The 13246-nt window shown below is 40.2% G+C and overlaps 1 protein-coding gene across 3 annotated transcripts; it reads left to right on the top strand.

The window, feature by feature from the left end:
- Positions 1–5189: 5189 nt before the first annotated feature.
- On the top strand, positions 5190–13216 carry TIFA (TRAF interacting protein with forkhead associated domain). Of its 3 annotated transcripts, none has more exons than XM_082652775.1 (3): positions 5190–5542; positions 5993–6182; positions 10427–13216. In XM_082652775.1, the coding sequence occupies exon 3, from the start codon at positions 10451–10453 to the stop codon at positions 11006–11008; it is 558 nt and encodes a 185-aa protein (XP_082508901.1). In that variant the 5' UTR covers positions 5190–5542; positions 5993–6182; positions 10427–10450; the 3' UTR covers positions 11009–13216. The 3 variants fall into 3 exon arrangements, with proteins under 3 accessions (XP_082508901.1, XP_082508900.1, XP_082508902.1); XM_082652774.1 differs by having other exon boundaries at positions 5955–6182; XM_082652776.1 differs by lacking the exon at positions 5993–6182.
- The last annotated feature ends 30 nt before the right edge of the window (positions 13217–13246 follow it).

The following is a 13246-nucleotide window of genomic DNA, read 5'->3' as shown; positions in this document are numbered from 1 at the left end:
TACAGTTCCATTTCTTGGATCTCTTTGTAGATAGTTCATGCATTAACAGACATTTTTCCCCCTTACAAATATAGCATTTTTGTTCTGCACTTTGGTTTTTTGCTTTAGTGATGCATCCATCAGATCTTTCCACATAGATCTAAGTTGTTTTAACTGCAGATGCTTGACCCCCAAATAGGGAGAAAGTGAAGTCTAGGCTAGTTTTCCTTCATTCTCAATACTTTGGGCCTACTCCTGTCTCCCATTTAGCAGATAATGGGAAAAGAGCTAAGTGAGTTATCTCAGTTGATTCTGAATGTTTTCACAGGTTTGCAGAGAGCATCAGCCCTGAGATGGGACACTCCTGAACTGAGTCACTCTGAATCTGAACATTTTAGCTGGGCCTGAGAGAGTTAGATGAGTCTGTATCCAAGGTGCTTAGAGTGCACCGAGCACAAGGCGAGTATCATATAACCCAGTTGCCACAAGGCAACGCAAAAAAGCAACACTTTCTATTTTTTTTCTATAGTGTGCAATTGTATTACCACAAATTAGCTTCTTCTATTTTTGATTTTTAAGTGAAATACAGTAGGCTTTCAGGTATATCAGCTTAGTTATGGGCTAGTGAAAGTATCTAAAAGCAGTTTTTTTTTTTTTTTTTTTGGCGGTACGCGGGCCTCTCACTGCTGTGGCCTCTCCCGTTGCGGATCACAGGCTCCGGACGCGCAGGCTCAACGGCCATGGCTCACGGGCCCAGCCGCTCCGCGGCACGTGGGATCCTCCCGGACCGGGGCACGAACCCGCGTCCCCTGCATCAGCAGGCGGACTCTCAACCACTGCGCCACCAGGGAAGCCCCTAAAAGCAGTTTTTTAGATTGTTTCCATGGACAAATATTTTTGTAATTCCAAACATGGAAGTAACTGAATTAGAAATTATGTTGCAACCCATATCATGGAGGTGAGTGGTAGTGATAGAAGGGGAAACAGTTACTGAAGGGGACATCATCAATTGAATATGAGAGCTGAGACAAAATTTTACTTTATTGTTTAACATTAATACGATTTGGAAATTTCAAATTGTTCAAAGCTAGATAGAAATTTATTGGATTGTAGGCATTTTATGTTATTTCCAGATTATATGATTCATCACTAATTCAGATAGTAAATCCCTCTTTTTTTTGGTATCAACAATATAGATGCCTAGTGTTTCTTCTGTTTTGCTTTGATAAACAATTCTGGTCTGACCTTTGAGGTACCATTTCTCTGAAGGGTTCCTTTTAATCTCTCTAATTAGCAGCCTAGGAATACTTAAACCCTCCAGAAAGCATTTAGCTTACTCCATATATACCCAGCAACACTCACAGCATTTGGCTGTGTCAAGTGAAGTTAACCAAGCTTTAAAGCCATCCAAAGCCTTCCTTCATTAAACTCACAGGAAAGGAGTCTATCCACATTCCGTGTAATTTAAAAGATGTTGAAAACTCATGAGCAGTTCTGAGTGCAAGAGAAAGTTCTTGAAACTTCAAAATCAAAGGACGGGTTTGTCAAAATGACACAACCGCATCGAAACCAAAACAAAAATTGTTTTGCTCCTTTCCGAAACGGAAATCTGCAAATAAGAGGCCCTAAAAAGTGCTTTTCAGTAGGTATGTTCTCATCAGCACATGCGTGATGGTAGCACATGCTGGAATCCTTACATTTCTTCAGACTGATGTTACTTTGGCTGAAGTATTTTCACAAGGGCTTTTAGTAATTCTCTTGCTTTCAGAGAAATCACAGGCTGAGATGAGGATATTTTATAAACCTCTTCCTGTAATATCTAGTAAACTTTCATCACATAAAGTCCTATTGTGTTCCTTTAACAGCAAAGACATTTTCATTATCAAAGAACGATGTTCATGTTTCTCTGTAAATGCTACTGTTACTGTATTTAAACTTTGATCTTGAATAACAGTAAAAAAAGTAAAATCTGTAGTAGAATTGTAAAATAATCTCTTCTATTAAAAATGTTTCTAGTGGTTTTACACAAACAGAAACAGTAACAAAATGAAGCAATTATTACAGAGTACTTTGCCTAATTTACATATTAGTGATTTAAAATCTTTTAAAATTGAAGTACAGTTGACTTAGTATATGAGTTTCAGGTGTACAACATAGTGATTCGATATTGTTATATTTTATGAAATGATCACCATGATAAGTCTAGTTACCATTTCTCACCAAAGTTATTACAATATTGTTGACGGTATTCCCTATCTTGTATGTTACATCTCTGTGACTTCTTTATTTTATAACTGCAGGTTTGTACCTCTTTATCCCCTTTCCCTATTTTGTCCACCTTCCCATACCCCTCTCCCCTGACAACTACCTGTATGGTTTCTGTATCTATGAATCTGTTTCTGTTTTGTTTTGTTTGTTCACTTTTTTTTTAGATTCCACATATAAATGAAATCATACAGTATCGATCTTTCTCTGTCTGACTTATTCCACGTAGCATAATGCCCTCTAAGTCTATTCATGTTGTCATAAATGGCAAGATTTCATTCTTTTTATGGATAATATAACATTGTATATATTTACCATATCTTCTTTATCCATTCATCTATCGGTGGACACTTAGGTTGTTTCTATATCTTGGTTATTGTAATAATGCTGCAGTGAACATTGGGGTGCATATACAATTTCAAATTCGTGTTTTCGCTTCCTTTGGATCAATACCCCAGAAGAATGGAATTGTTGAATCATATGGTAGTTTTATTTTTAATTGTTTGTGGACTCTCCATACTGTTTTCCATAGTGGCTGCACCAATTTACATTCCTACCAACAGTGCAGGAGGGTTTCCTTTTCTCCAAATTCTTGCCAATATTTATTTGTCTTTTTGATAATAGCCATCCTGACAGATGTGAGGTGATATCTCATTGTAGTTTTGATTTGCATTTCCCTGATGATTAGTGATGCTGAGCATCTTTTCATGTGCCTGTTGGCCATCTGTATTGTCTTCTTTGGAAGAATGTCTACTCAGGTCTTCTACCCTTTCTTTAATGTTAGTTTTTTTGATGTTAGTTGTATGAGTTCTTTGTATATTTTGAATACAAACTCCTTATCAGATATATTATTTGCAAATATTTTCTCCCATTGAGTATGTTGCCTTTTTGTTTTGTGATGGTTTCCTTCACTGAGTGAAAGCTTTTTAGCTTGATGTACCTTCATTTGTTTATTTTTGCTATTGTTGCCCTTGCCTGAGGAGACAGACACCCCCAAAATATTGCTAAGACCAATGTCAAAGAGTACACTGACTATGTTTTCTTTTAGGTTTCAGGTCTTACATTTAAGTCTTTAATCCATCCTGAGTTTATTTTTGTCTATGGTGTAAGAAAGTGGGCTAGTTCTATTCTTTTGCATGTAGCTATCCAGTTTTCCCAACACAATTTATTGAAGAAACTGTCTTTCCCCCATTGCATATTCTTGCCTCCTTTGTCTAGATTAATTGACCATAGGTGCATGGGTTTATTTCTGGACTCTATTCTGTTCCATTGATCTGTGTCTGTTTTTGTGCCAGTGCTATACTGTTTTGATTATAAAGCTTTGTAGCATAGTTTGAAACCAGGAGCAGGTAGCCGCCACCAACTGTCCCTTCAAACCTTTAAGGAACAGAAACTTTTCATATGTGCACTCTTGGCTGTTTCTCAACTTGCACAAGCCATTTTCAGTTCAAGGCCCATTGTTTTCAACCAGTTGTCAGAGGGTGAAAACCATTACTGAGATTAGATACTGATCTGGAATTGAAGGCTTATTCAAATTTCATTTTGGGTCATTTAGTAAATCAAATAAGTCATCTTAAAGGAAAGAGAAAAATGGAATAATGTTCAGCATCATGAATTTTAACAGTTGTTGCATCTTCTCGATTAATGTTATCGATAACACCTACTTAAATAGTCCTTTGCAGTTTATAAAGCATTTTCACATCTCATTTAATTTTAAAGGTTAGAGATCAGAAACTCCAATTCCGGTAATACTATTTCATTGTGTGAGCTTATTGGTGTAGTCAAATTGCATGTCTTATCTTCCACCTGCTCTAATGTTCTTTGACTGAAAGAAGATACTGTGACTGTCTTTCAGGGGAGAAATAGTAAGTGTTGATGATTAACGAACAAAATTGCAGCCTTACAGGAATCTGCCTCACTTATAGATGCACCGGTCCTTCCTCATGCTTATGGTTCTTGATTACATGTAACTTTGAGAGTTCAATACTTAACCCCTCCTCAGAACCTCTTTATCAAGTGGTGACGCAGCAAGCATCACTGTTATTTTATTACCAGTGAAACAGACCCATAAACAAGCCCTCTCCTGAAGTCAAGGATGGAACCCAGACAAATGAGCGGCTTCCATCAGACATTTACCAGAGTTGGTGGGCGGTTTCCCAAGCTTTGAAGTAAGTAAGCCAGTATGACCTCGATCACCAGAAGCTTTGTCCCCCCCACTGCTGTTCTCAGCCCTTTTTCTCTTCATACAGTCTCCTGTCTCCCTCTAGACACCTATTGTCTTTATGCTCTCTCCACCTTTAGTTCATCCCAGATCTTCTCCCTGAGGCAGGAAAATAGTATCATCTTATTTACTCTAAGCTATAAAGGACTCCTGGGAGGTTGTTTCCTGTTGCATCAGGTACTAGCCCTTACTTTTGGAACCCGAGACCCTGGGTGTTGAGTGAGGACTGCCTTCAGGTAGATGGGGAGACAGGGAGCGCCTGGATGCTCGGGTGTAAGGTGAGGGCACCATGGGTACCAGGAGGCTGATCAGGAGCTCTGGAGCAAGTTCTGCCTCTTCCTCGCTCAGAAACTTAATCACTCTCTGGGCCTCAGTTGACTCACCTGTAAAGTGGACCTACTCTCCCGACTGTGAGGATTGCATAAGAATAACGTGCGCCCCGCACCTGTCTTGCTTGATGGTTAATTCAACACCTCGCCTCTCCCCACGCTGGTCCCAGGCCAACACTCCCAGTGTGTGGGGGGAAGTCGCCCTTAATGTTGAAGTGATTCAGTCCCCTTTTCAAAATCCGGCTCGAAAGCCACGCCCTCTTCGGAAGGGCCCTCGTTTGGGAGGTGGGGTCCTCGCCGGCTTACCTCGCATCCCACCCAGCCTGGAGGCTGGGATTTCTGGTCTGACAGGGCAGCGTCGGACACGGAGAAGGCAGGGGGAGGAGTGGGGCTGGCAAGGCCGGGGTGGAGTCTGGGAATCTCCGCGCTTTCGGAATTAAGGGCTCAGCGGAAGGGCGCACTCGGCCGGCCGACAGAAGGAGTCGCCGTGCGCGCCGCCGCGTCTGAAAGCCGCAGCCCCCCGCGGCCCCCGCTGGGTTGCGTCTGCGTCCCTCTCTCCCCGCTCGGCCCTGTCCCTCCGCTTCGGCTCACATCTGCTCCCCCTCCTCGCACCGCAGACCGCAGTGGCGGCGGCGCGGCCGGCGGGCGGAGACCACCCCTCGATCCAGGGCCTCCTCCAGGTCGCGTCCTTTGACCTCGTGCCTAGCCCGGAAAGCAAAGGGAAGTTCACGGACTCTGGGACCCCAAGGTACCTGTCTAGGGGAGGTCTGGGGTGTAAAGTGGGGACTGCGTCTTTTCTGTTTATCGCCCGGAGAGGGAAGCTTTGTCGAGGGGTCTTCCGGGGCGTTGCGTAGAGTCATCTGCCCCTCCCGCGGACTCGGCTGCGGGCAGACGCTTGAGCGATTATTTACGGCGTGATCCCAAACTATAGGAATATTTATAAATGGAGCGAGGGAGCACTGAAAGGAAATATTGGAGATGGGTTTTCCTTGTACTTTCCTGTGCTTTGCAAAGTTTTTTTCCCCCCTCTAGTCAGTAAACAAAAAGGAATTCCATTTATGAAGTGGAGCTCACCGAGCGGTTGCATGTAGACCTGCCTTGCTTCAGCCTATTTGGTTAGGAAAATAACGTAATCCGTTGTTTCCCGGGACTTTCTCCAGCTTTCAGATTGAAAGGAGGAATTTCCCAAATTTTCTAGAGCGAGAATACACCCTGAGCCTCGCAGCGGAAGTCCGCAGCCACGTAGAACCGGACTCTGCAATGTTGGCTGGCTACAAGGCACAGTGGGAGAAAGAAGACATCGTCTCTGGAAAAAACAGAGCTTTACTAAGGTTTTTGTCCTGTTGATTTTGGTTTTCACGACTCCTTTAGCAAGACCTGTTACTTAAGTAAGTATTGATTCTGCTGAACAATAGCGTTCACGGATGTCTTCAAAGCCACACTACAGGGCGATGACCTGGTGAGGGGGGGTCAGGATAGTTGTCTTTTGCTGTGCTTCCAAGTTTCTCTTCCCTTCCTATTAGCTCAGTGCCAGCAAAGTTATTTTAGTTCATTTGTTAACACAAATATTACTGTATGTCAGACATCATTACAGTGTTTTACAGCTTTTTGATGTCAGAGATCGGTTTAAACCCACTTTGATGATAATCTCCAACTCCATTTAGTTCCATAAAAATCAGATGGTTTGTGACTTTGTAAAGAAAATATTTGTTATATGTTTGAATAGATATTAGATGCACATGGTATAAAATTCCGAAAGTACAGAGTGTGCAGTGACAAGTCTCCTTTCCACCGTCAATCCCAGTTTCCCTCTCCAGAGGTAACCACTGATACCACTATATAAGCTCATTGTTACTGTTTCTTTGATAACTTAGGCCAAGCAGATTTGAAAAAGCTGCTTTTGAGCACCTGCACGCTAGTGACTTTTTAAATAAAAAATCCAACAATTTTATTATTTTAGGTTTTTTTTTTGTTAGTTTCTGTCTTTTCTGTTTTTCTACTGACCACTCTGAAATGTCAGAGATTCAGGTCACTTTGTAGAGGGAACTTGCAGCTCTGCAAACTAATGAATGTTAGTTTCTGAGTTCCTTGAGGTCAGATACCATGGTTTCCTAAATTTTGGAGCTCCCTAACAACCCGCTATAATTATTAGTGACCTGCCAACATCCATACACGAAGGCTTAAGGTTAACTGATAATCGAAGTAACCTGGTGCTTCACAGCCTCTTCCTCTTATGAGGAGCCAGTAACAGTGTGTTTGCCTCCCCAACGCTAGATTCTAGGTTGGTGTCCTGCTAGTTCTGACAGACACCTCCGTGGCCCTCTTCTCTACTGGTTAGCTGCTATAGTTTGTGAAGTAACTGGTATTTGGGAGTAATGTTTGTAGTGGGCAAGAGAGAGGGTGCATTTCTGTTGTGTGAATCCTGCCTTTGACACTGTCTTTGTGACCTGCGTTACTTAGATAAACCCTCTGAGACTTAGCTCCCTCATCTGTGAAGCAGTGATTCACAGCGTTATTTTGAAAATTAAGTAAGACAGTACGTATAAAGGGCTAGCCCTGTACCTGGCACATGAAAGGCATACAGTAAGTAGCAGCCTTTGTTACTGTCAGGCTTTGTTATCATTTCATACATTCATAAGATAGGTGAGTACATGTGTCAGGGTACCTTATGGCTCAGTAACACCTTACAAGAAGGGTTAATTTTTGCTTATATTATGAGTCTCTATGGCTCTGTCTTTGGCCCTTCCCTCTGGGAGCCCACGCTGAGCTGCTACTTTTGTGGAGCACCGAGGTGGCACACGGAAAGAAGGTCTATCTACACAGTGGTTTTTAAAACCTGCGCTCGGAAATAAGCTTCATGTTACTTCCATTCACATTTCGTTGATATGGTTGTCACTGGAGTGGGAAGTATCATCTTTCTAAAGGGGCAGAACCAGTAGAGATAGGCCTGGTAGTGAGGGGCAGCAAATACTTGATAGTAACACAGGTTACAATTGTGAACCCAGAAGTTCATCAAAAGCTTAGAATTGAGTCACCCCAAGACACTTATAGCCACTGATTTATAAGCCAGAATGCCAAATTTTCCTTTAATATATCTCCCCTGGGTACTAGGCATAAGAGCCTGTACGGGGCAAAATTTTCTTGATGGTGGATTTTCTCAAAAGACTGAATTAATTCTAAGCTACTAGGTTACATAAAAAACACAAAAACACAAATTTGGGTGTTACCAAAAGACTGTATCCAGAATATACCATGTTTTAAAATCCAGGTCTCCTTTTGGAACCGTTATTGTCCAAAGTCCAAGAATGAATTAGAGTGATGGCAGTGTATCCTAGACAAGGTGGAAATCATGACAGATTCTTGCTCTTTCTTTTTTTTTTTTTTTTGGCTGTACGCGGGCCTCTCACTGCTGTGGCCTCTCCCGTTGCGGAGCACAGGCTCCGGACGCGCAGGCTTAGCGGCCGTGGCTCACGGGACCAGCTGCTCCGCGGCATGTGGGATCCTCCCGGACCGGGGCATGAACCCGTGTCCCCTGCATCGGCATGTGGACTCTCAACCACTGCGCCACCAGGGAAGCCCTTGCTCTTTCTTTTTAGGCTCTTTACTTGTTATCAGCTAATTGTTTTCCTGTCAACCATTAATTGCATCATCTCATGATTTATTATATTTATTCTAAGCTGTTTCTTGAATAACGACTTTATTATTGTAATTAAAGTATTTTCAAATCATGGTGATTAACCAGTTCTACCCACTGTGTGTTAATTCTTGCTGCCTTGGTTTCATAGTAATTTTTATCACCCTTGCTCCAAGATTCTGAGCATTCCTTTCTCTTTTTCTGCTTATAGCTGGACATTTGTTGCTTGGGTAAGGCAATATGGTAAAATAATGTCCAAAAAGAACCTATTATGAAAGTAAATTTAAAACTAAAAATACGTTTCTAAATCAATAAAAAAGAAATTTTGCTTAGTTATTTGTTAAGTAATTGAATAAACTGAGTTTGATTTTTTGCAACACAACTTTGAAAAACAGAAGATTGTATTTTAAAAGTAAACAGTAGCAAGCATGGAAAGAAAAGGAAAACATTGTTTTTTTCTTTTTAACCAGCATAATTTTGATACCAGTATCTAACATAGATGGCAAACAAAAACCAATAAAACTACAAATCAACTTCGCTTAAGGCTATTGCTCCCCAAACCCCACTGTAAATACTGTATAGTATTTAAGGAATGCAGGGAGCACTCAGCATCACTCTACCAACTGGTATAATTTACTACCACACTAGATTAAAGGAATTCTATGCAGCTGTTTAAGATTGAGGTATATTTATATGTATAGATATGGAAAAAATCACCCATTTGTGTTACTAATTGAAAAATACAAGGTCTAGAACTAAATACAGTATGTTCCTATTTGTGTAAGAAATTTTTTTCTCTCTGTGTAGAAATGTGTTATGTGTCTTTGCACACAGTTTTGCTTGAGGTGTAAAGAAGACTTCTGTAAGGATAAAAGCAACATAGTGGTTGACTCTAGAAGAATAAAAAACGGATTAGGGTGGAGGGAAGATACTTAAAAAAATCCTTTTTAAGTGTTTGAATTTTTAAATCATGTGCGTGTAATTCTTTTAAAATAAATTGGTTTTAAAATGGCAGCTTTGGGTCAAAATAACCTCTCATAGATTTTAATAATTAATTCTGTCTGTATTACTGCTTAAACTACTCCACTGATTATTAAAGGTACATATAGTGAGTTGGAGGTGGAGGGCACCACGGGGCCGTGCACTCTAGAGGGATGGGTTAACAGCAGTTAGATTGAGCTGCTTGTGGCTAACGACAGTTTGTCCAGTCATTAGGAACCATTGACAAAAATGAATAATTCCAGTACAAGTACAGACTATGATATTTAGAACTACCTCATGGAGATATTTTTTTTTAAATAAAAAGTGTGTAATGTCTAAATTAAAAAATTATAGGATAAAGTAAACTTTTAAAGCATTTACTATTTTTAACCCTTTACCGCCTAGAAATCTAAGTCAGGATATAAAGGACAAATGTTGCAGTTATTTGTATATAACTTTTACATGTCTTTAATCAGGATAATACATAATACCTCAAAAGTCACAGAAGCCCATACCTGAGTGTGGTAGTTATTCATCTTGTTCCACCCAAAACAATAGAAAATTCATAATACATTAAGTTTTAATTCAGTTAATAAACTGTAGGTTTTCTTCATGTGTATATCTTCATTTCTTTATTCCTGATTTTCTGTTTAAAGTACAGCTGTCATGTTTGGTCTGGGACCAAGTCACTCTATTTAAATGAAAAAGGAACGGAAGTTTCTTTATGCTCCCCCCAAATTACTTTATCAATAGTCATTCCTTGTTATTGTCCAGATTATATGTATGGTCTTACTGTCAAACTAGAAATGAAAAATAGAGAGGAAAAAGTAATGCACCAGTTCGTATGGGGTTTGGTATAAGATTTCACATATCTACTCATTAACTGAAAGTATCCTGCCTATGTATTGTTTTCTTAAAGTCTAAATAAATCAGAAGATTTTCATCAAAATATTAGAATCAAAGATCTCAATGCCTGATGTATGGGAGTGAACTAATGTGCTGACTTGATTGTTGCAGGCGGGTCAGATTCTGGTGTACGTCATGTCTGATTTCGAAGGTGCCGACACAGAAGAGACAGTAACTTGTCTCCAGATGACTGTTTACCATCCTGGCCACCAGCAAAATGGAATATTCCAATCAATAAGGTTTTTTAACCGAGAAAAACTCCCCTCCAGCGAAGTGGTGAAATTTGGCCGAAATTCCAACACCTGTCATTATACCTTTAAGGACAAACAGGTTTCCCGAGTTCAGTTTTCTTTGCAGCTATTTAAAAAGTTTGATAGCTCAGTTCTCTCTTTTGAAATTAAAAATATGAGTAAGAAGACCAAACTGATTGTGGACAACAAGGAGCTGGGCTACCTAAATAAAATGGACCTGCCACACAAATGCCTCGTTAGGTTTGGGGACTATCAGTTCCTGATGGAGAAGGAAGATGGAGAGTCATTACAATTTTTTGAGATTGAATTTTCTTTGTCGACAAGACCACTCTTGCAAGAAAACAACTGGCTGCCACAGAAGCGCATACCTGAGTGCGGCAGTTATTCATCCTGTTCCACCCAAAACAATTCTCCTATAGAAATGGGTGAAAATGAATGGTAAACGCACAGGGCTAAGGGAATCATGAAGGATGAAGAGCTCTGTAGACACTTTACAGACATTCCACTTATTAAGAGTTTCTTAGTGTAGTATATTACTGTCATCTATTACTTTGTCAAATTTGAGATCTGGTGTTATCATTTGAAGTCTGTAACTTGTGTTAGTCATTGATTTAGTCACCTGTTGCATTGCTGGATATGTGAAGAATTACTGTACGTGTACATCTGTGAGCATTAATGTACAAATAGTATCCTTTGTGATGAAGGAATAGTATTCTCAAAATATGGTTATGTTACTTTCTTCTTATGCCTGATTTTGGTCCTATGTTTTATATTGTTTCATTTTGGTTTGTAAGTTTTGGTTTGGTCATATTATTTCACAGTAGTCATTTGTTTTCAAGGTCAGGGCTACAAACAAGTTATTATGGGTGTTGTAGCCTGTTGGTACTTGTACCAGAGCATTGGAACAGAGCATCATGTTTTTTAGTGTGTCATTGTGGTTTTAATATGGGAAGACTTATTTGAGCAATAATACCTTGATTTTCTGTTTTTTTTCTCTATAGACTTATACTGTTTATTCCCAAGAATACCGCTTTCCTTATCTGTATTCAGTATCTAAAACCAATATTTTAAACATTTTAACAAACCACTGTGTTAAGCTTAGAATTCTTTTTCTTTTTCCTTTTTTTTGGCTGCACCACATGGCTTGTGGGATCTTAGTTCCCGACCAGGGATTGAACCCCGGCCTCTGGCAGTGGAAGTGCCGACTCCTAACCACTGGACTGCCAGGGATTCCCAATTTTTCATTTTTATTACCAAATTTTAAATAGTTTTTTATGTACTACAGAGTTTTAAATTCCATGAATTCAAAATTTTAGCAGCATCCATATACATAATAAAGTCAAAGTTTAATTCTCTAACCATTTTCTTTGAAACTCTGAAGAAAGGGAGGAACTGTTTTTAGACTGCTCTTAAGGGAGGACTGCAGTAGGCCGCAGGCAGAGGCTGTGGCTGGGGATTCAGACACATCCAGCTGTGCCCCTCAATGCATATTGGCTCCATTATTTGTTCCTCACCCCGCATGGAGGCACATCGCCACCAGTAGCTCCCAAGTTCTATATGTTACCGATCACCCACCCAAAGAGAACCTTATCTCCCAATTCCAGTCCAAGAGAAGGGTCAGCTTGTGTCAGGTGCCCACCCATCTACCAACCAACTTGCCACAGGTCACGTTAAATAATGGCTGCTCCAGTCAGTGACCATGTGGATAAGAAAAGAGTTTTCTCAAAAAATGGCCACAGTGGGGTGTGGGTGAGGGCAAACAAAAATGTTGGTGTTTGATACTAGGTACTGCAGCTAAGTTGTGAGACTCGCTGTTCACCTCTTAAGGACTCACTTGTCCCAGGAAGCTGATTTTTCTTGCGCTCTTTAAGTAAAGGGGTGTATTAATTGGTGCCAGTGTTACAGTCATAGGCAGTCTCTTCTTGAACCTGCAACTTTATGACAAGGGGGTGCTTTCCAATGGTGGAGTCTCATATGCTATGTGATTATATAACCATATTCTAGAAGATTCTGTCTCTACTATCTACTGCATTGACTGACTTGAAGAAGCATTACTTTTAGGCTCTAACATGAGTGTAGTATTAATTTTAATATGCCTTGTGGAAAAATTAGCTATAATCTTTACTACTAGGAGATAACTGTTGTTCACATTTTGTGTGTATATATTTAGTAGCTGATTCCATGTTATCTCATGGCCCTTTTAACATTTCCAGTTCTCTAACACTTGTTTAATTCCTTACAGTAATTGTTATCATCTGTTAAAATAACAGGTAAGGTTACCATTTTACTTTCTGGAGCCTGATTGAAACAATTAGATCTTCCATTTCAGGTGATGACGGAGGATGAGCACTTGGAAAATTGTGATTGGAATTTACTGGGCTTCTAGTTGGTATGAGTTGTACCCAAGTCCAATCACTCATCATTCTACTAAACAACCTACATGAAAATATTTATTTGGCCAGGTATCTCTCTAAGCGATGCATTTAGGGCAGGGACACTGGTGAAAAAAATAGGAAAGCAGTGGTTTTAGACTGATGCTGGTTTCAACATTTTGTTGCTGGTGGAAGGCCACTGAGGGACTAGAGATGAGCCAGTTTCGCATTGCTTACTAGCACCTTCATAGAAGAGATCATCGTGAGATGCAGGGGAACACAACGGCTTTCTTAATACTGTTCGTGGA

Source organism: Grampus griseus (assembly GCF_964374135.1).
Source record: "Grampus griseus genome assembly, chromosome: 4".
Classification (NCBI taxonomy): domain Eukaryota; kingdom Metazoa; phylum Chordata; class Mammalia; order Artiodactyla; family Delphinidae; genus Grampus; species Grampus griseus.
This window is presented reverse-complemented; position numbering and strand designations above follow the sequence as displayed.

Coding starts and splice junctions, on each gene's coding strand:
- TIFA (XM_082652776.1), top strand. CDS start 10,451: ATGTCTGATTTCGAAGGTGCCGACACAGAAGAGACAGTAACTTGTCTC.